Here is a 22,204-nt window from a genome sequence, read left to right as displayed (position 1 = left end):
CCTGAGACAGCCAAGCTGTCTCAGAAATTCTGGGAGTTGAAGTCCACAGGTTGTAAAAGGGCCACAGTTGCCCACCCGTGGTATAGGGTAAATAACTTTGGAAAAGAAAACAATTGTTTGAAAATCCCGTTACCATTAGAAAAGACTTTCCAAGGGGCTTGTACCAAAAGAGAAACAATACTGCCAGCATGTATGAAGGAAAGATCAGAAGACCATAGGAATTCAGTCTGAAGGAAACTTGAGCCGTGGTGGTGCAGTGGTTAGAATGCAGTACTACATGCTAACTCTCTCCTCACTTCAAGAGTTCGATTCTGAGAGGTTCAAGGTTGTCTCAGCCTTCCATCCTTCTGAGGTTGGTAAAAGGAGGACCCAGATTGTTGGGGGCAATATGCTGACTCTGTAAACCACTTAAAGAAGGCTGTAAAGCACTGTGAAGTGGTATGTAAGTCTAAGTGCTATTGCTATAGGGAAGCTGCTAGCACTACTTCTGCTGTGAGTGATTGGTTAGGATGAAGCCTGAGAAAATGTGGAATGCCTCTTATGGATTGTAACTAAATAAGCTAACTAAGCTGGTATATAATTAAGAGATACATGAAACAGAGAGGTTGCATTTGTATTGTGTGATTAAACCAAAGTGTAATGTGTAAACCAGCTGGTATGGTTTAGTGTCTTCTATGAGCTCAAACCTTGGTTAAGCAAACAATGATTTAGTATGCTGTAGAAATACAACCATAATTAAAACACAGACGTTACCAAAGGTAATGCCAGCCATCAAGTTTAGAAAAGAATTTACATTAATTGGGAAAGGGTAGCATCAGCAGTAACGTCTAGAATTGTTGCAAACTTATATTTATAGACTTCTACTAATTGGACCTAATTCGAATAGAATCAGGGATCGATAAGCTTTTGATCTGTAATAAAAGGGCTCTTCCTAAATTCTAAACTTACCTTTAAAAAAGTTTGTCCCATCTTTTGAAAAATGCCGCCTTATGTCACAGAAATATTTCCGTGAAAGATGACCATAATTTTCATCATTTTATTCATTTGTATCTAATAGCAGTATCATTTCCATGACTGTGGCAGTAAAATCCAGTTACAGTAAGACTGATTTTAAGATTCACGTTGATGGTACAGTTGAAAGTTTTACAGCAATGAAGTACTAATATGAGGCTTATTGAAAAATTTTATTACACATTGTTGCAGGGAAATCCATAAATTTAGCCAGGCAAATTTGAAAAGGAAACAGGCAAAATAGCAATGTTTTTTATGACTAACCAATTATGTGCAGAGTTAATGTTAACATATAATTTGGTAATGTTAATGGCAAACCTGTCAATAACCGAATGTAACTTCTAATGCTGGAGTGAATTCATTGGAAAAATCCATTACAGCCAAAAAGGTTAATTTCACTGAATGGTTAAAAATATAGCCATGGTACCATGAGAATTGCACATACAGGCCATGATAACTGTTGCTTGGCTATTGGAATGGAAGCTTATATAGAGAAACACTTTGTTTCTTTTAACAGTTTTATTGTACCAAAAAGTTAAAGACATTTATTCTCCTATGTTCAGGTTTGAAACATTCAACCCAGTTCAAGCTAATTAGAAATCATAACAGTGAATTATAATGGCACCATAGTAAAATTCACAGTTTTAAAAAATTGTTTTGGTTTATCCAGTCTAGTTCTTACAATGTCTGAATTGTATAACTGTAAAGTTTTTCCATAATAATAATAATGATTTTATCAGCGATACAACTATGGCAACATCTTATCAAAAGACTTAAATACCTAGAAAAATAAACTTGTTCCATGTCACAAACTGACCATTGAATTTTTAATACTAAACTTCAGTTTTCAAAAGCTGTGCAGTATACAAAGATCTTCAAAGATAGCTATCACATAAATAATTGCTGATTTTACAGCCATCTGTCATAACAAATGTATTTTCTTTTACTTTAGAGCTTTTTCCTTAAGATACTTGTCAGTGCAAGCTCCATAGATGACTATTTCTAGTTATTTTCTGAATCAGCTATAATTACAATAAAATTAAACACTGTTATTTATCACCACTTTCAGTGAAAAATATAAAGCATTGTACTGTAAAGTTTTAAAAAATGGGAACAGAAGTGTTTATCATTTATTATTCATAATAAATAATAAACAAACAAACAAGTAAATAGTAAACAAGTGTTTATTATTTATGCTCACAGTATTTATTTAATTTATTTGTATTTCATATTTTTAGATGGCCCATCTGCTTCAAGGGGGGAAGATTATCTTCCCAATACGTTTTAGAATGGAGTAAGATGGAAAAAGACCATCTCAAACTTTCCATTATTTTTATGCCACATAAATTCAATTTAACTTTGGTGCCAGTAATCCTACATCAATATAAATTTTAAAAGAATAGTAAGCTTGGATGGCTTCTGTTTTTAGGAAGTATGCTTGCTTATTGCTATATAAAATAGGGTTAGTTTATAACTCAGTGATGTTAGTATCAAATTTTCACTAAATAAATATAATAAAAACAATCCCCAATAAATTCAATAAATAAATGACATTGAAAGGTGTCTACTATTTTAAAGTTACTAATAACTTAGGCTTCAAATTTAATTACAATAGACACCTTTATTTGAATATTTGAACACACTTGTGCCACTCCTAAAGGCATATATATAATTATATACATACATACATGAACTGATCAGAAAGAACTATAATCACTGCTGATTGTAACATTATTGATTCCAGTCCACCAAGAAAGAATTATGTGTAAAAGTATGCCTAGAATCAACCCTACTGACACCGTAAGTGAGGAAAAATGAGAACTGCTCACTTATACACATGCCAGAATGTGAGTGGCATACTACACAATACCTAATCAGAACTTTTGTTTTTGACAATAGTAATCATTTTCCAATTCAAGCCAGGAAAGGATGCTAGAAACTACCTCTCCTGTGCTAATTTAACAAGTTACTGCTGCCAGGATTTTGATATTTAAGAGATACAGGTCAATACTGTAGTAAACCTACATTTTCCATATTGTGCAGATGTATCACTGCTAAGTCTCTTTAGAATCATATCCTACTTACTGCCTAAAAAGCTAAAATGAACATATATTTTACTGGGATTACTTTCCATATAATCCACCTGGTTCATTGCAATATAATTGAATGTTAACACTCTTACGTGCCTAGGCCAGGGATGTCAAACCAGCATCGTCACAGTGGCATCATGTGACGTATCGGGACTTTTCTCCCTACGCTAAACCAGGCATGGGCGTGGCCAGCGCATGATGCATTTGGCCTGTGGGCCATGAGTTTAACAGCCCTGGCCTAGGCTAATGCATATGTAGCTCTCCAGTTGCTGTGAAAGCTGTCACTTACTTTAGAATAGGAGCCAGATGTGTGCATAAATGCCCTATGTATATATAGTTCCTCCATTTCTCATATTCTATTCATTCAAGCATAAAGAGGCCCCAAACAGGTCTTTTAGTTGTAGTGAAACAAACACGATTGTTGAAGTGGAGGTTACTATAGTTTGAGTGATTGGTAAAAGTTTGCTCATAGATTGACTACAAAGTCAAAAGACGGATACAATTAAAACACAAATAACAAAGCCATCATCTATAGTTGCAATTCTTCTGAACAAATGCATGAATGTCCTGTGAAGTCACTCATGACCTTTAAATGGTGTGGCAGATGAAGCTTCAAAGACATCGTCTTCCACACTTTCTTCAATTGGTTTCATTTTGGATGATGTTCTTAAACAAGGAGATGGTTGGCCTGCCAACGTTTTCAAAAAGCAATCATTTAAAAACAATATAATACTTAAAACAGTGTACAACAGTAATGAGATATTCCAAATATCTTAAAAAATATCCTGCAGTAATTGAATGATTTGGGTTAGACAGTCTATCGAGTGCCAGAGATAGAAAAAGAAAATTAAAAAATAAAATTTCACCTCAATTCATTCTGAACAGTTCTTCCTGAGTGCCAGAGTATTATATAGACCATATTTCCACAATCTAGTGTCAATCCAAATGTAATGGAATTACAATTTTTAGAATTCCAACTCAACATGACATCAAGTTGAGAAAGGTTGAAAATCAATATTCTAAATTATTTTTATATTACTTTTTAACTTTAAAATGTAATGTATGAAGTAAGTAATTTAAACAATGGAATTCTGCTATATGACAGGTTTAGCTTGGTAACGTTACGTGTTTACATTTATTTATTTTTTTATTTTATAAAATAAAAAAACAGCATAAAAAGGCAAACCTGCAACAAATATTCCATCTCCCATATTTAAAAGAAAAATACTGTTTTCAACATTTTCTGCAGTTCTCCACAGTTCAGCATTTGATAATTATTTCAAATACATATCAAGAAGCAATGAAATAAAATAAGAACTTGCCCTGTTAGTAAATAAAATAGTATTCTGTACTTTCTGATAATTTTTTCAGAAGCGAAGATTCAAGTAAATAATAGAATAGAATAGAATAGAATAGAATAGAATAGACTAGACTAGAATAGAATAGAATAGAATAGAACAGAATAGAATTTTTTATTAGCCAAGTGTGATTGGACACACAAGGAATTTGTCTTGTTGCATATGCTCTCAGTGTACATAAAAAAAGAAAATCAGATAGGGAATGTAGTAGTTAACTTTTATTTACATTTAAACTACTTGCACAATACATGCTCAGAATCAGTTAATTATTATTGACTTTTTTTAAAAAAATTAGTTGTTAGTTACTGGAAACATTCAATATTAATAAAAACACAAGATATAAAAGCAAATGAATGAATGAATGAATGAATGAACGAACAAACAAGCAAACAAACAAATGGCTTTTTGATAAAATACTGTCCCATAATAATCCTATGCCTGTTTATTCAAAAGTAATTCAGCTGAGCTCAGCTCAATTGCTCTCAGGTAAATGCATGTAGCATTAGGCTTTCTGCAGATAAATGCTTTCCACAGTGCTTGCAGGGAACATGCCGTGTCAGGGCATTTTGACCCTGGAGCCTCCCAGGGTTGAGAAAGAACATATCTTCACTGTAATTACATAAAGTGCATCTGTTTGATGGAAGGAAAGGTTCAACTATTTCCCCTGTGGGGATAACTTCACATGCCAATAACTGCATGGCTGTGTATGAAGAACGGCTGTACATGATGCATTTCTTCGCTTCCTGCAAAAACTGGAGTCATCCTCATTAAGATGTTTCCTGCTTTGCTATTCAGATATGATTGCTAATACATTTCTGAAGCATCAAACCTGGAAAAGATATTTCACCTTTCCCTCCCATTAGAAGGTCATGAAGCACACAATGAATAAAGTACAATACATAGATATTTCTATCTACATATGCCTTATGGAATGGGTACCAGAGGTGGGTTTTAGCAGGTTCTGACCAGTTCTGGAGAACCGGTAACGGAAATTTTGAGTAGTTCAGAGAACCGGTAGTAAAAATTCTGACTCATCACCACAAGAGTTCGCAATAACCTGACAACCTTCAGTTGTCCTTTGATTAACATGTGCCTGTATACCTCTCTGTATATGTACAAGGAGATATGTGATTTTTTTTTTAAAACAGAAGATGGAAGATTACAGAATAGTTTAAGTCAAGTATCAAAAAAGCAAAGAAAATTGGCTCGTTTTTTTTGAGAAGCTATTGCCCCCCACAGGAGCGTAATGTTAGGATGTGTTGCAGTTCAGGATTATGCTCAAAGGGTGCTTTGGAATGGACGTGCACATCACATCTATCAGTGCTTCTTTAAAGAAGCTGCTTATTTGTTTGGCCTAACAGAGTAGTTTATATGATCTCAGAAAAATATACATGTTTTGAATTCAGGAAGCGTCATAGAGATGTAGCAAGCTGCAAGAGACACCAATAGTTGCAATGGGTGTGTCAATAACTCGACTGAAGCATTCTTTCAGCTTCTACACTTCAGAATGTTTGTAGTGCAATAGGTGGGCCCAGGGGTGGGTTCTAAAATTTTTTACTACTGGTTCTATGGGAGTGGCTTATTTTGTGGGCGTGGTTTGATGGTCATGTGACAAACACTTCTTTAGGACTTAGCAGAGGTACTGTTCTACCAGGCTTTTAACTGCTTGCTGAGCCGTACCGGTCTACCCATTTGTTTTTGGAGCGCACTGGTCTACCACCACACTGCCTTTTACCACTGATCAGCTGTAGGGCGGCCCTTTAAAGCGCCGTGGCAAGAGTTTAAACAGTTTTGGCCACTCTGCCACCACCGAGAGCATCGGAAACCGCTTTCAGGCAGCTTGGACTCAATTGCCAATCTACCACCACCAGCGGTTTACAAGGAGTGGATCGGTTCTAGCCAATCAGTTGGGAGGTTTTTTGGCTTCTCAATTTAAAGCTAAGTTGTTTTTTTTTTTTCTGTCTTCTTTGTCAAGTGAGCCCTGATTTTTTCCTTCTAGCCAATCAGCTGGGACTCGGGAGGCAGTGAATAGATTGGCGACGGGGCCAGGCAGAAGTGGTAATTCTCCGAACTACTCAAAATTTCTACTACTGGTTCGCAAGAACCAGGGAGAACCGGTAGCAACTCACCACTGGGTGGGCCCCTCAAGCTTCATTTCGCCCCTTCAAATCCTTCAGAATTCCCAAAATGGAAAAATGTTTCAAGAGTTTAAGAATCAGTTACCTTGTGGAACACCAAATACCACCAAAGGGGTGCTAGTGAGCTACATGGTTACAGTTCTGGGGTCTTTGAAGTACAACTTAAATATCAGCAGCAGAAAAAAACACAACCTACTGTATTTTAGGTGGTCAGGTGAGGTATGGGCAACATATTCTAGAATACCCTCTCCAAAATTTTCCTATCTGAAAATTTTAGGAACTGCAGTTCCCCCAGATGGGGAAAAGCTAGGGTTTTTTTCAAGGAGTGTTAATGTAGTTGCAGTAAATGTAAGTAATTACAGCATTCTTACTAATCTAAAATTAACATTGCAAATGAGCATAATATTGTGACCCTAAAATCATGTACGGAATCAGCATAAATTGTTCTATGAATTTCTACAGTTGAATACAAGTCTACATAGCAATAGCATTTATATACCACTTCACAATGCTTTATGGCCTTCTCTAAGTGGTTTACAGTCAATATATTGCCCCCCAACAATCTGGGTCCTCATTTTACCAACCTCAGAAGGATGGAAACAACTTTTGTACGCTGATACAATCTTTAATTCTGAAGAACCCAAACTATTATTTCACTCAAGTATGTGACATTCAGTCCATTTCATACCATTTTGGACAATGTTGATGAATACAGTACGTCATGCTGTTGACAAAAAACATACTTTAAATTCAGTCCGTAAGGATTCATTCCATAAGTGAATCCTTACTGGTTTATTTTTAAAAACACAAGAATCAGATTTACATCGATAAATATTAAATACACACATGCTTTTATTAGTAGTTTTAGTCCTATGTATTTTTAGTGTAGAATTAGCTCCCTAGTGCAGAAAATAAAGAAACCAACTTCTGAAAAAAAAATGCATAAGATTATATCATATATAATAACTTTTTTTTTTTTTTGCAATTTAAGACATCATGAAACACTGTTTGGTTGGAGGAAAGGGGTCTAATTTCTATAAGGGAGCGGCCCAGACCCTTTTATGGTCACAAACCATCCTAGCCTTGAAGGGATTTGCTGGGCACTGCACTCCAGGTGGGTTCCCATTTTAAATCATTGGCTTTTACATTTAATTAAAATTGAACAGAGTTCCACAATTACATCTTTAGTCTCCCCTCTTCTCCCATATTAAAAATTAAAATTTAGTAACAGTTTTGGAGTTTTCTATGAGCTTACCTGGTTAAAGGTGTTTCAGGCTCACACTATCCCAAGGCCTAAGATTATGCACCTCTGATTTACAATGAGAATATTGGATGAGGTTTAATTTCCATAAAAATCTATAAAGTAGTGAAATTCACACTTTCAGAGGTGAATGCAGAGGGCAAATTCTTGCCTGTAAGCAGGTCACAGTGTTTAGCAGATATCCAAATTCTTAGATCTATACTAATGCAAAATACTCGTACGTGCTATAGTTTTTTTAAAAATAAAAATGTCTGTAATCTGATAGTATGTTCATCTTCTCTTACCACGAACAGGGTGGTTTCTCAGTAGAACGGGGACACAAAGGCTTGAGCACCATATATGAAAACTAACAGTTAAGTGCAGAAATTACCCCACATTAAGAAATATATATGAAGAGACATTCAAATGAAAAATTGGCCTGCAATGTTTGGTTTATGATAGTTAGTCACACATGGAAAAAGAGCTGTTTGAGTGTAATTACTGAGTGAGAGGAATGCAAATACTGGCCCTAATATAAGCAGTGGAGTGATGCATTCAGATGCACCTTGTTAGATGACTCCCTTTTCCCCTTCCCAACTCTTCTCCCCAAAAGCAACATGATTTTGGCCACTGACTACAATGTTTAGTGATGCCTGGAAATGTTGACTGACTAGTTAATGACTCACGAAGGGTAGATGCAGTAGAAGTTCCACGGAGAAAATGTTGTAATCCGTCTTCACTATCACTTGAACTTGCCATGCTATTCCTCATTTGCATCACAGATTGTTGGGAACACAGACTGGGCTGGCGATCTATTTTTTGGGATGTCTGCACAGAAAATAAAAACCGCACAATTCGCCATCAGTGTTATATGTTAATAAATATTCATCTCTTATGTTTATATCCTGCCATCATTTCTTCTAAGTTGCTCAGAGCATGTTTTCTCAGCTACCATCCCAACAACCCTACGAGAGGTAGAATAGGATGAAAGAATATCTGCCAATTATAACTTAGACAACTAAATTATGAGAAAAAAAATAAGAACTCTGTGGCAATTTACATATAACAGGGTAGAAACCTGTTGGTCTCCATTAAACTGACAGCTTCCCTCTATATTGGTCATGCTCAGCAAAAACTACAGACAGATATTGATGCTATATAATTCCTCAGGGCTAAGATATAATATTACTAGAAGAAGACTCAATAGGACAGGAGATCTTCAATAGAAGAAGTCTAGTTTTACTATTTTGGGGTGCAGGCAATGGGAGCTGAATTACACAAATTATTCTACACCAATGATGCTAGGATTAAAAAATCTTAAAAAGCAATCAGGCCACTTCTAGCCAAATAATTCAAATTTTGCCGCAGATTTATAGACCAGAGCAGGGGCATTTAAGGTGAGGAAGACCTGTAAGCTGGAAGTGACTGGATAAGGACTTGCCCACATACATATCTCTTGATGTGCAGCACAGATATAACAACTGTCACTTTCTCATTCCCTGACCCCTAGGTTGTGGGGAATTTACATACAAAAGGAAGTGTTTGGCCATGTCACTCCTGGGAAGAAAAAAAAGAGAAGAAGTAGCTATTAAAAGTAGTGTTCAAGGATAACTCTAACGGCAGGAGCATTCCGATGGATAATATTTAAAAACAATCATATAAGAGGGAGAACAAGGTTGGACTTCAAAAATTTTAGCAAGGGGTTCTCTGCCCAGTTGCTGGGTAGGTGTGGCCATGGTGGGCATGGCCTAGTCAGCCTCCTGCATCATGGTGGTTGGGGCTTTTTTGCCCTTCCCGGACTCCGGAGGCTTTCCTCGAGCCTCCAGGAAGGCGAAAACGGCCTCTCCAGGCTCCGGAGGCCCTCTGGAGGCCAGAAATGGACTGTTTCTGGCCTTCCCGAACTTCTGACAGGCCCATTTTTCGCCCTCCCCGAGCCCCCACGCACACCCTGCACTTACCTGCATACAAAACGGCCTGCGTGGGGACTCCTGGGAGGAGAGGGACGGAGTGGGTGGGACCAGCCAGGAGTGGGATTTGGGGGTTCTCCAAACTGCACAGAATCTTAGCTAGAGGTTCTCCTGAACCCCTGCAAACCCCCAGCAGCCCACCCCTGAGGGAGAAGACTTTAAAATACACATTTTTGTTTGTTTTATGCTTTATGCCTGCTGTTCTCTATTGCATTCTCTTCTTTTCACATACAAATCAGGAGTAGAAGATTTAAAACAGCAAGTAGACACTTATGCTAACAGCATGTGTTTAGATTATAAGGAGAAAAAATACATATAGAGAGCCATAGAGTCTGATTAACTGTGGCATTATGTAAGTTTGTATGACCTAATCAAGTATGATAAATCTGTCCCAATGGAACTATAAGAGTAAAGAACTTGGTGCCCTATGACTTCATGGATGTGCCCATGTAGCTTTCTTCACAGTCATGCAAAAGTGGTTCCTTTATACTTTTTCTTTGAATCATTGCTTAAAACTTCAGCTACCAAATTCTCTGATAGTGAAGAAAGCCTTTACTTTCAAAAGAGCATTGCTGCATTAAGATATATAATCAGCTATCGAAGTGGAAGCATGTTAAAACTTATACAATTCAGCTTATGGCAAGGGAGTTCCAATGCCATGCAGAACACTAAATATATTCAATGTCTCTAAATATCCTATGATGGAAAAGGCCATATAGATATTAATGAGTATAGAACAAAGGTAAAATGTCAGAACAGTTTAAAATCCTCCAGAGTTTTGATGAGTTCTTGATCCAATCCCCAAAACCAAATGATGTTTGATAATTAAACAGTTTCAAAAATATAACTGTTAAATGTTGTTCTGCATGACAACAGAATTACATAAATTAAGCATTCCAACTATTAGTAGTTGTTAATTTAGTTCCTCAAAAAACTTTTAATTGTCATCATCCAGTGGTCGTATTTATTTTCTCTTGGATTTAAGATAATTGACAGAAACCACATTCAATAGAAAGTTATAAATAGGCATCCTGAATCAATTGTGTTTTAAGAAGCTGTGTGGGAAAGGATATTGTGCATTTTAGAAGGGAGCACAACTTAGCTCATCTATAAAACAGTTATATTAATGCATGGAAGTCAAAAGGGAAATGCTTACCTTATCACTTAGGGTTGGATCATTTAATGAGTATAACTTGTTTGTAATATCCTTTCCAATAAGATACTTAAATATTTCAAAAAGAAATGGCTCTGATTCTAGAAAATACGCAAGTCTCTCTCTGGACCAACATAAGAATTTGCAGTTATCATCAGCAGTAATTGACACCTATAAAGAAAGTGTGGTCAATAATTAATACAGCATTTTAATTGTCCCAATGACTACAGCATATTTAATTCAGATCTCAGCAAATGATTAATAGCAGCAGCACTTAGACTTACATACTGCTTCATAGTACTTTACAGCCCTCTCTGAGCTGTTTACAGAGTCAGCATATTAAAAATATTTTATTCTATGAGCTTTCTCATTTCAGCAAGGATGAAAATGGTACTCTGACTATACTGAGAACCTCGCTTTCTATTGTACTTCATTTAGGTTTTTAAAACCCTGTAAACAAAGATATTGCAAAGGAGGAATTAAAGAAACATGAGAGTCGGTATCAACGATTCAAACAGGCAAGCTTTAATTACAGTACGTAACATTGCACAGCGGACTCAACACACCAGTGCTGTAAATCATTTTTGCGGAAAAAGTTTAACTAGTTGTAGTTAAAATGAAAGAAAATGGAAAAGTTGAATCAGAAGCGGAATAATAACCATAATTTTCCTCTAATTATTTTAAGAAGAATATAAGGCAAGGGTGTTAAACAATTCCATTATCCCTTACTTTTGGGGATATTACAAAACGTCCTTTATCGTTCCATAGTTCTGAAAAACAGCTTCCATATTTGCACTGCCATATCACTACCAGCTGTCAGCAGAGTGTTAAAATGTGTGTATCTCTTGGCTGCCCTTGTCTGGATTGATGCAGCCCATCTCTGTGGGACCCGTTCTGAAATGGCCATATACAGGTAGTCCTCGAGTTACAACAGTTTGCTTAGTGACTGTTCAAAGTTACGACGACACTGAAAAATGTGACTTATGACCTTTTTTCACACTTACGACTGACGCAGCATCCCCATGATCATGTGATCAAAATTCAGATACTTGGCAACTGGTTCATATTTATGACTGTTGCAGTGTCCCAAGATCATGTGATCACCTTTTGTGACCTTCCAACAAGCAAACTCAATGGGCAAGCCAGGTTTACTAACTATTAGTAAACTGGGTTACTAACTGGGTTACTAACTTATCAACTGCAGTGATTCACTTAACAACTGTGGCAAGAAAGGTCATAAAATGGGGCAAAACTCACTTAACAAATGTCTCACTTAACAGAAATGTTGGGCTCAATTGTAGTCATACGTCGAGGACTACCTGTACTCTGATAATATGCAACTCAGATCTTTTCTTCAAGAGGAATATTGCTCCTCCTCTGTCTCATCCAGCATAAACTCTAATCATGTAAGCAGAAGTAACAATATCATGGGATGGACTGTCTTCAGTTGAATGCTTCAAGGATTGCAGCCTCAGAATAAAATTCAATCTAAACGCTGTTTATATATGCAAGCCAGCTATGAATGATTGTGTTCAGGGCATCTCCATAAATCTAAATCCAGCAGATGGCACCAGTGTATTAACAAGAACAAAAGGAAGCCAAATACTCTCACCCAACGATCCATAAACAAAAAATATAAGTATATTCTTTCCAAAGAACAAAATAAAAGCAGTATCTAAGCATGTGGGGAGGTCCATAAATTATTTGTAAATGTCGTCTATGTATCATTAAATGCATAGTTACACTTTTTAAGAAATGTTTTAGAAATGTGAATTAAAAACATTTTCCATTCATTAAAAAAGCACAGAGATTAAGTAAATATTAAATAAACAGAATTCAAGAAACTTGTGGTTAAAAATGTAGAGTTGAGCACAAAACAATGTGTGGATTTCAGTCCCCTTGACAAATAAATTCAGTACTCCTATTCCTGCCTTGTTCTTCTTTTGATTAAATTTAAATTAATGTGCAGAATAGGAAGTCTGAGATGTTTTCTTTCAGTATATGGTAGAGATGATATTTTCTCCAAGTCTGAATAAATCAATGTGCAAAACCCAAAATAGATAATGTATGAGCAAGAGCACAAATATCTTGTACTTGCCTTCTAGTACGGTGATTACTGTAGTATGACAACAAGCTTTCTATGGCATTAAGCCCAGTTCTTGAGTGGAACATATTACGCTAAGTCACTGATTTTAGATTCCGTACCAGGCTCAGTTTCACTTTTACTATCAAGTTAACCAACAACTGCATAGTCATTCCTGGTCAGACATAGGAACCAGGCTTCCAAGGCATAAATTGCCTTTTACTACTGAAAGGCCCTGCAATGATTCCATCTTTTTCTCCCTCACGTTTTGAAAAAGAAAAGCAAAGGAAAGGAAAAAAGGAACTCTAAGCAACTGCATAAGAAAGATCTGGCTAATTGGTTCCAACTAATATAATATTAATTAATTAATTAATTAATTAATTAATTAATAATATGAAAGGGACGCTGTGGCTAAGATGCTGAGCTTGTCGATCAAAAGGTCAGCAGTTCAGCGGTTCGAATCCCTAGTGCCGTGTAACGGGGTGAGTTCCCATTACTTGTCCCAGCTTCTGCCAACCTAGCAGTTCGAAAGCACGTAAAAAATGCAAGTAGAAAAATAGGGACCACCTTTGGTGGGAAGGTAACAGTGTTCCGTGCGCCTTTGGCGTTTAGTCATGCCGGCCACATGACCACGGAGACTTCTTTGGACAGCGCTGGCTCTTCGTCTTTGAAACGGAGGTGAGCACCGCTCCCTAGAGTCAGGAATGACTAGCACATATGTGCGAGGGGAACCTTTATCTTTTAATATCTGAAACTCACTTGCTGGAGCTTCATTTTGGGAATTGGGGATCTCTCACCACTTTTGTAGCCTATTACTTTTTTATTTCCAAGGATCCCTCATTAGGTACTTGCTGGAGTAGCAGACCTTATTTTTCCAACTCTCTTTAAGGCATACCAACGGCAAGCAATCATTTTCAATCATTTTTTGTTCTTTTTTAAAAAGGACTTTAGAAATTTAATGGCTAATTACAAATAAAAAGTCCTGGAAGTCATCATTTCCTTTTGAATATACACATTCCAATATTTCCTTGATTGTTATGATCCGTTGCCAAAAAGATCTGGCAGATTTTTGAAAGGACATTAAAACTGCCATCTGTCACCATCTTAGATTCTTGTATTTTCTGAACTCTTTCCCACAGATCTTTCCATCCCTTAGTGACTAAGGGTTAGTCTGTCTGCAGCATAGGAAGGCTGTATTAATTTATTCCCCTTATAATGGTTCTTTAACCTGTAGTGAAGAAAAGGGTTTCTTTCTCTTAGATTCCCTTGCATTGAACAAAAAGATCTTTAAATAAAGTATCTATCAGCCTTTTCTGAACTGTTCTCCAAGTTGTCCTGTTTTCAGTTGTTACAGAATAGCTTGAATTACTAATGGATCTTCTACCAACAGCAAACAAGACTCTAGTTGATCAGGTTAAAGTGATTATTTTCAAATTATAGTTCCAATTGTAAAATAGCATAGTATAATTTGGTTTTTCTCAATAAAGTCTAGCAAAGTAATTGTTAATCTTCAACCACCTATCTGGTGTATGAAAAAATATCATTTTAAATCTCCCCAATAACACAACCATAATATTTCACATTGGGAATTATTTTATGTTCCAATAATAGCAGTTTTAAAAGCTATATAATGCATCAGACAACAGATTGTAAATTCACAGCTCTTCAATTTTCTTCACTGAAGAATCTCCATGATAATTATAATCATTCCTAAAGAAACTGCTGATTTCATACCTGGAATTTCTCATCCCGATTCATCTGAGTTGATCGATATTCAGGAGAATCTATAAAGGCACATGGGTAAATATTATGCAGAAAATGTCCTCTATAGGAGACCTTCATTCTGATGATGAAAATAAGTATTACAACAATTGATAATATAGGCAACATAGCAGGTTCTAATTTCTAATAGAGTACAATTGTTTACAAACATGTAAATTCACACAACTTCTGTTATCATAGAAAACAACTTAATTGACTTTTGCTAGTTAAAATTCTGGAACCCCTACAGTTAAGCTATTCTCCAAGAGGCATGATGCAAATGCAATCCGCTGCTGAATCATATCTTACACTTAGATATTTCCTCCCCATCCTTCCCTCTTACTTGCATTAATTCCCTCTTGGTACATGGTACATTTATATTGTTTGCTATCATCCATCACGAATCATTACTAACCAATATTAAGCTAAGCACGCTGAAAATATAATTTGCAACTCCCTGTTACAATTAATGATGCATTAACATCAGTGCAGATGTAATGTAGCATTATGGATAGCTGCATTGGGAGAAAGAGCAAATGAGGGAGAAAGTTATAAATTGGCAGATCATGAGCAGAAGAAAGAAGAAGGAATCTGTATTGTTCTGCTTGGTTAACTTCAGTTTGGACTTTAAGATCCTTGCCAAGCTTCTATTTTTAGTTGTGGATAGGGCTTATTCCTTGATCCTGCTGGAGGAAAAAAACCTCCAGAGGTTGGGACTGGAAGAAGTAGTGATGCTCCCAATATTAGTTTCTCAATCTCAATGTCACCAACATGGATGGGATTAATTGAAGCTTTCCTGTTACCTAATAGCTAAGGCAATTTCTCTACATGAAGTAAGTAAATAAATAAGCTACCAGGAATTTACGAAAGCCTAAGATTGCTCTCTGGTTCACTGTAACAAGAGGAAATTAATCATGAATCAAACTTGAGCATTGTTGCAAACTTTTTTGAGGTTTAAAGAAATACATTTCTTAAACACACAATTCCCAAGAGCTTGGACATTTAACAGAGAATCTATCAACAATCTAATTTTCCTAGAACCACATTGTTTGAAATAAGTAACAAATGTAAGTAACAACTGAGAGATATGAATAAAACTTTGAATAGGAGTTAACAGAAGATAGCAGCTGACAAGGGCTGATCTTCCAAAACACTAAGGAAGGTTAGATCTGTTAGTGCTGCAAATCACCAAGAAATTCCAAGACCAAACCTGATGGAGTAAAAAGAAGGTACAGGACTGGATCTAACTTAGTTCCCTAAAAGAAAAATACTTAGACATGCCCTACGCAGACTACTGTTTCTGTTTATTATATGCCAGAGAAAAAGAAAAGGAAAGAATCTTCACTAATTCTATTTATCCCCTTTAGCATCTAGTGCTATTTCCATAATTCAGGGGATTCTCCAAATTTTTGGATTCAATTTTGGATGAATGTAGAAGGAAAGGAGAATTAGTGAGGCAACTTCTACAGCAGAATTCTTCCATTAGCTATAAAGAGCTCTCCTGTCCAGGGATGGGTGGTGGTGGTGTAGATTTTTGATTAACTAGCTTATTTTTAGGTCTATCATACCTGAGCTATAAAAATCCAGATGAGCACAAATTGGTAGCAAAACTATACTGAAAGTTCCTTGCTGCCATCTAGTGGTTGTCTGGATTTGTGCAGACCAGATCTGGTAGCATACCTATCTCTTTCATATTGAGTGTGCATTTTTCATACAGTCCAACTATATAAAGGGGAGATCCAGATCCAGTTATTTCAGGTACATACTTTCCTTTTAGTAGAATACTTAATCGTTCATCCACTGACGTTTTATCTTCTGCAGCATATGCTTGACCTGTTTTTAGAGTCTGAATATTGCAGAACTGTCCTGTCAATCTTTGGAATAGCTCTGGAGGAACATGGAGTGGTTCAAACATTCTCTTGTATAGGCTACTGAGCTCTTTATTTATTTTTATCTGGAAGACAATAGTGAAGAAATATTGCAAACATTAGAAATGCAGAAGAAGTGGTTTTAAGACACAATCGTTTCAGTTAAAAAGCCTCCAAAAATATCGTTGCTGCCAAAAAATCAGTCAAAGTTTATCGTTCATTTGTTTACTAAATACTGCTTTTTATGTTGTCAAATGTTAAAACTATTTATGAGTAAAAATAAAAATTGCATGTTAAAATAAAAGCCTACTCAATAAAAGAGATGGTGGGGAAGAAAAGGAAAAACATAAACAAAACCAGCTAATCATAACATTTTCATTCAAAGAAATCCCAGGGGAAGAATTAAGTCTTCAACAGGCATCTAAAAGACACATTAACAGGTGTCACAGATTGGGGGGCTGGGGGAGAGAGAAAGAAAAGGAGCTTTCTAGAGTGCAGCTGCCAGTTGCTTTTGTAACTACAAGATGACATTGTCAGTCATGATACATAGACCTTCTGATGATTGTAGTGATTGTTCAGATTTGTAACAGGATATTAAATATCCTGGTGCTGATTTGTTTAGTGTCAGAAGCAGGAACGTGGCTTAATAAATTGACACTCATTGTGTGTATGATGGGATATCCCACTCAGAATGCTGATACATTCTGCATTTTCTAGGCAAGCACAAGGAAGCCCCACGTAGAATGTTATCTAATCTAATGAAGCTATCAGTGTGTGTTCAATAATAGAACAGCTGTTATTATATCTAAGAGACTATGTAATTAGCATTCCAACTAATTTTGATAATGGATGTTCCTGTGCACAAGATTACTTGGGCCTCTGAAATCTATAATAACTCTAGAGGCTTCCCAAAAGTACTTTCCTGTTTTTTTCTGAAGCATTGCCACTCTATTCTGAACACAAAAATCATTCTGGAGTCCTTGGTGCTATTTGAATTTAGTTGTTTGCTTGCTGATGTTTCGTTACTTAACTAGGTGCTGATGAGGTTACCTAGTTTGGTAATGGAATGTCTGCAAGTAAACGATCCAACTCAGACACAAATGATTCCATAGTTCAACCCTGAATATATATATTCTCTTCTATTGAAATAAAGATCTTCAAATTCTTGTACTTGGGAACCACAGAGAAGATTACTGTTGCTTCAGGATTCAGCACTGGATTATTGAATTTCATCTAACCCATTACAGAATCAAAGTGTTTCAGAATATGAATAACCTCATCTTAATAAAATATTATCAGCACAAAAAAAAAAACCCCATCCCAAAACTCTCTGATGATCATCCCTAGGGACATCATATAGATCAGTGGTCCCCAACCTTTTTATCGCCGTGGACCAATCAGCCTTTGATAATTTTACCGTGGCCCGCTGAGCGCGCGCAGGGGTGGGGGCTTTGGGCCACACGTGCGTACCTGCGCGGGGCTCTCTTCCCTGGAGCCTTTGCGCACGGCCCAGGAGCTTTTGCGCACGGCCCAGGAGCCTTTGCGCTGCAGCGTTCATGTCCCCCGGCCGCTGCGTGGCCCGGTGCCAGGTACTCCACGGCCCGGCACCGGTCCGCGGACCGGGGGTTGGGGACCACTGATATAGATGTTAAAGAGCATTGGGTCAGATGTTAAAGTGCACTTTGGAGGCCACAGCCAACTTCCAAGGTACAGTACACAATCCTGTTTCAGTTTGATTGGAACTATTGTAATGCAATGTCTCCAATCTTCAACTCATAGGAGCAGCCTAGGGAAAATATCATGGTCAATATTATCAAGAGTAGCTAAGAGTCCGGCAGTACAAAAAGCTGTCCTCCTTATTTTTCCCTCACAAAATTGTTATACTATCACTACTATAAATCATTGGTTCCCAAAGAATAATCCAGTTGCAGAGGTGGTATTCAGCAGGTTCTGACCAGTTCTGGAGAACTGTTAGTAGAAATTTTGAGTAGTTCAGAGAACTGGTAAATACCACCTGACTGGCCCTGCCCCAGGGGTGAAATGCTCCCGGTTCGGACCGTATCACCCAATCCGATAGCGATGGCGGCGGGTGGTTCAGAGAACCAGTAGCAAAAATCCCTGCCCCCACCCCCACCATGCCCAGCTGAGCCGCACGATCATCAGAGGCTTTTTTTTTTACTTTTAAAAGCATTTTTTCTACAACCTCTTCCGACGAAAAAATGCTTTTAAAAGTAAAAAAAAAAAAAAAAAGCCTCTGATGATCGCACCGCTCAGCTGGGATCATCAGAGGCTTTTCAAAGCATTTTTTTCTGCAACCTCTTGGCCGAAGAGGTGGTAAAAAAAATGCTTGGAAAAGTTTCTGACAATCCCAGCTGAGTTGCCTGATCGGCAGAGAGGCATTTTTTAAAAAGCCTCTCTGACGATCCCAGCTGAGTTGCTTAATTGGCAGAGGCTTTTCAAAGCATTAGAAAAAATGCTTTAAAAAGTAAAAAAAAAAAAAGTTGGCCACGCCCACCCAGTCACATTACCCCCCCCCACCAAGCCATGCCCTCAGAACCGGTAGTAACAAATTTTACATTTCACCCCTGCCCTGCCCCCATCTATTCTCTGCCTCCCGAGTCCCAGCTGATTGGGAGGAAATGGGGATTTTACAGTAACCTTCCCCTGGAGTGGAGTGGGAATGGAGATTTTACAGTATCCTTCCCCTGCCATGCCCACCAAGCCACACCCATCAAGCCATGCCATGCCCAAAGAACCGATAGTAAAAAATTTTGAATCCCGCCAGTGTGACCAGTTGCCATAAATCTTTCTTAAATTTTCATGGCAACATGTAACCAAGTTCTATAGAAGCCACCATTCTATATATAGCAACCCAGCATTGCCCTGTGATAAATAGGAGGCCAATAAATTTAATAAATAAATAAAATAGAACATGGCACTTACACATTTTAATCTGACAACTTTAAATTCAGGATTCATTCAAAGTTTATTCTGATCTGTTCAGTTATCTATAATTGCAGATGATTTAGTGTTTATTCTAGAGGAACCTCAAGAAGTAGGACCAACATTAATAGAATTAATAGAAGAATATGGAGAGGTGGCAGGGTTGAAAATCAATAAAAATAAAACAAAAATACTGGTGAAAAACATTACAAACAGAAAAGAGATTTAATGGAGATTAGATATTCATATTACCAAGAAGGTAAGGTACCTAGGAATTCAACTAACATCAAGATGTGTAACAATAAAGGAAGATAATCATTATAAATTGAAAAGACAAATTGAGATGGACTTGGAGAGATGGAAAAACTTACAATTATCATTAATGGGAAGAATTGTGACAATTAAGATGAATATATTACCTAGATTGTTTTTATTTCAAACAATACTGATAAAATTGGAAAAAATTTTTTGAAAATTTTAATAAAATGATAATGAAATTTATATGGCAAGGGAAAAAAGCGAGAATTAATATAAAAATGTTACAAGATGCAAGAACCAGAGGAGGGTTTGGATTACCAAATTGGGAATTATATTATCAGGCAGCAGCATTATCGTGGATGAAAGAATGGATTGTATTAAGAAACATAAGGCTATTGACTTTGGAGGGACATGATTTACAATTGGGTTGGCATGTCTTTTTATGGTATGGGAAAAATCAAAGACATAGTTATTTTCAAAGACATTATGTAAGAAATGCTTTATTATTAATATGGGAGAAAGTTAGAGGAAAAACTACTTAAAAATACCTACATGGCTTTCAACAATGGAAGCATTCATACATCCAAATGTTATCAATATGGGAAATATTATTAGATATAAAGATATTTTATCAGAAAAGGGGGAATTGAAAAAGAAACAAGAATTAGAAGAACAAGAGATTGATATGGTTTGGTATTCACAATTGCAAATACAAACGAGATATGAAAAAGATGCTAAGTTATATGGTTTTTACTTGGAAATGACAGAATTGGATGAGATACTCACAGGAACAGATGAGAAAATGATTAAAAAATTTTATAGTTATCTACTTGGTATTAAATTAGAAGAAGAACAAGTAAAAGAAACAATGATAGCATGGGTAAAAAATTTACAAAAGAGTTAGATAAATGGCAGCAATTGTGAGAAAGAAACTATTAATTAACAATGGCTACAGCATACCGTATAAAGAGAATTTGTACAAAATGTTTTACAGATGGCACATCACCAGAAAAATTGGCAAAAATGTTTCAAAATAAATCAACTAAATGTTGGAAGTGGTGGACGTGTCCAGCAGCAAGAAATTATTGGGCAAGAATTCAAACATGGTTAGAGAAAATGACACAGCAACATATTGATTTAAAGCCGGAGCTGTTCCTGTTGAGTATCTTACCTGAGAAAATTAGTAAAGAAAATGTATATTTGATTATTCATGTAATAACTGCAGCTAGAATTGTCTTTGCACAAAATTGGAAAGCAGAAAAAAATCCTACAAAGGGTGAGGTAATTAAGAAAATATTAAAATGTGCAGAAATGAATAGATTGACAATGGAAATCAAAGGGCAGGAAGAATCGGAATATTACAATATATGGGGCAGAGGTGGGTTTAAGCAGGTTCTGACCAGTTCTGGAGAACCGGTAGTGGCAATTTTGAATAGTTCGGAGAACCGGCAGTAAAAATTCTGACTGGCCCCGCCCCCATCTATTCTCTGCCTCCCAAGTCCCAGCTGATTGGGAGAAAATGGGGATTTTGCAGTAACCTTCCCCTAGAGTGGGGTGGGAATGGAGATTTTACAGTATCTTTTTTCTGCCATGCCCACCAAGCCGTGCCCACCAAGCCATGCCCACAGAACCGGTAGTAAAAAATTTTGAAACCCACCACTGATATGGGGGCAATTTTATCAATGGATAGACATTGAATATGGACAAGAAGTAGAATAAAATTTAAGAAATTTATAAAGAATATTTTGTAATAAATATATCCAAATATGTATATGTATCAAGAAAATGGTGGTAAATGTTGAATATGATTACACAAAATTTTGTACTCAGATGACACACTGATTGAATAATGATGTACTGCTTGTTTAAAAATAAAAATAAAAAATTTTCATTGAAAAAAATATATAATTACCAACTGACAGCCATCTAGTTTACGCAAGTAATTATATTTACAAATAGCTTTGTGATGATAATCCATTTTTTTCACCAATGGAGGATAATGTTACTACTCATCCAACCAATATTATCTTTCCTTAATTTGCCCTTTAGCAAATAAAATTAAGACTATTTATTTTCATGATAGAATAACAAAATCTATAGAACAATAAGGATTTTTTTTTAAAAAAGAGACATTAGAAAATTCAAATTTGTTACAAATAATTTCTTTTTCCCATATGCTTAGACTCTAAACTAAATGGGTTTTAATGACAAAGGAGAGAAATGTAGTTCCCTTTTGGCAACCAAAGTTGTTGCTGAAAGTTGCAGGTCTGCTTTGATTACTTTTGTGAGGTTATGGGTCAAAAATTACTCAAAACAATTATATTTTCAAAAATA

General features: G+C 36.4%; 1 protein-coding gene across 3 annotated transcripts in view; it reads right to left on the bottom strand.

The window, feature by feature from the left end:
- Window positions 1-1,176: 1,176 nt before the first annotated feature.
- The window catches only part of POPDC1 (popeye domain cAMP effector 1), a 34,505-nt gene continuing 13,477 nt past the window's right edge, over window positions 1,177-22,204 (bottom strand). For 2 of the 3 annotated variants that reach the window (XM_070932825.1, XM_070932826.1), the window contains 5 exons: window positions 16,568-16,755; window positions 14,775-14,883; window positions 10,961-11,128; window positions 8,524-8,665; window positions 1,177-3,789 (listed from right to left, as the gene is read on the bottom strand). In XM_070932825.1, coding sequence (XP_070788926.1) covers window positions 3,677-3,789; window positions 8,524-8,665; window positions 10,961-11,128; window positions 14,775-14,883; window positions 16,568-16,755 — 720 coding nt within the window. In that variant the 3' untranslated portion in view covers window positions 1,177-3,676. Of the gene's footprint in view, window positions 3,790-8,331; window positions 8,666-10,960; window positions 11,129-14,774; window positions 14,884-16,567; window positions 16,756-22,204 lie in introns of those variants that run through there. The other variant, XM_070932824.1, reaches the window with a different exon arrangement.

This window comes from Pituophis catenifer, unplaced genomic scaffold (assembly GCF_029215685.1).
Source record: "Pituophis catenifer annectens isolate HBS135680 unplaced genomic scaffold, rPitCat1.0.hap2 SCAF_1, whole genome shotgun sequence".
In the NCBI taxonomy this organism is placed as follows: domain Eukaryota; kingdom Metazoa; phylum Chordata; class Lepidosauria; order Squamata; family Colubridae; genus Pituophis; species Pituophis catenifer.
This window is presented reverse-complemented; position numbering and strand designations above follow the sequence as displayed.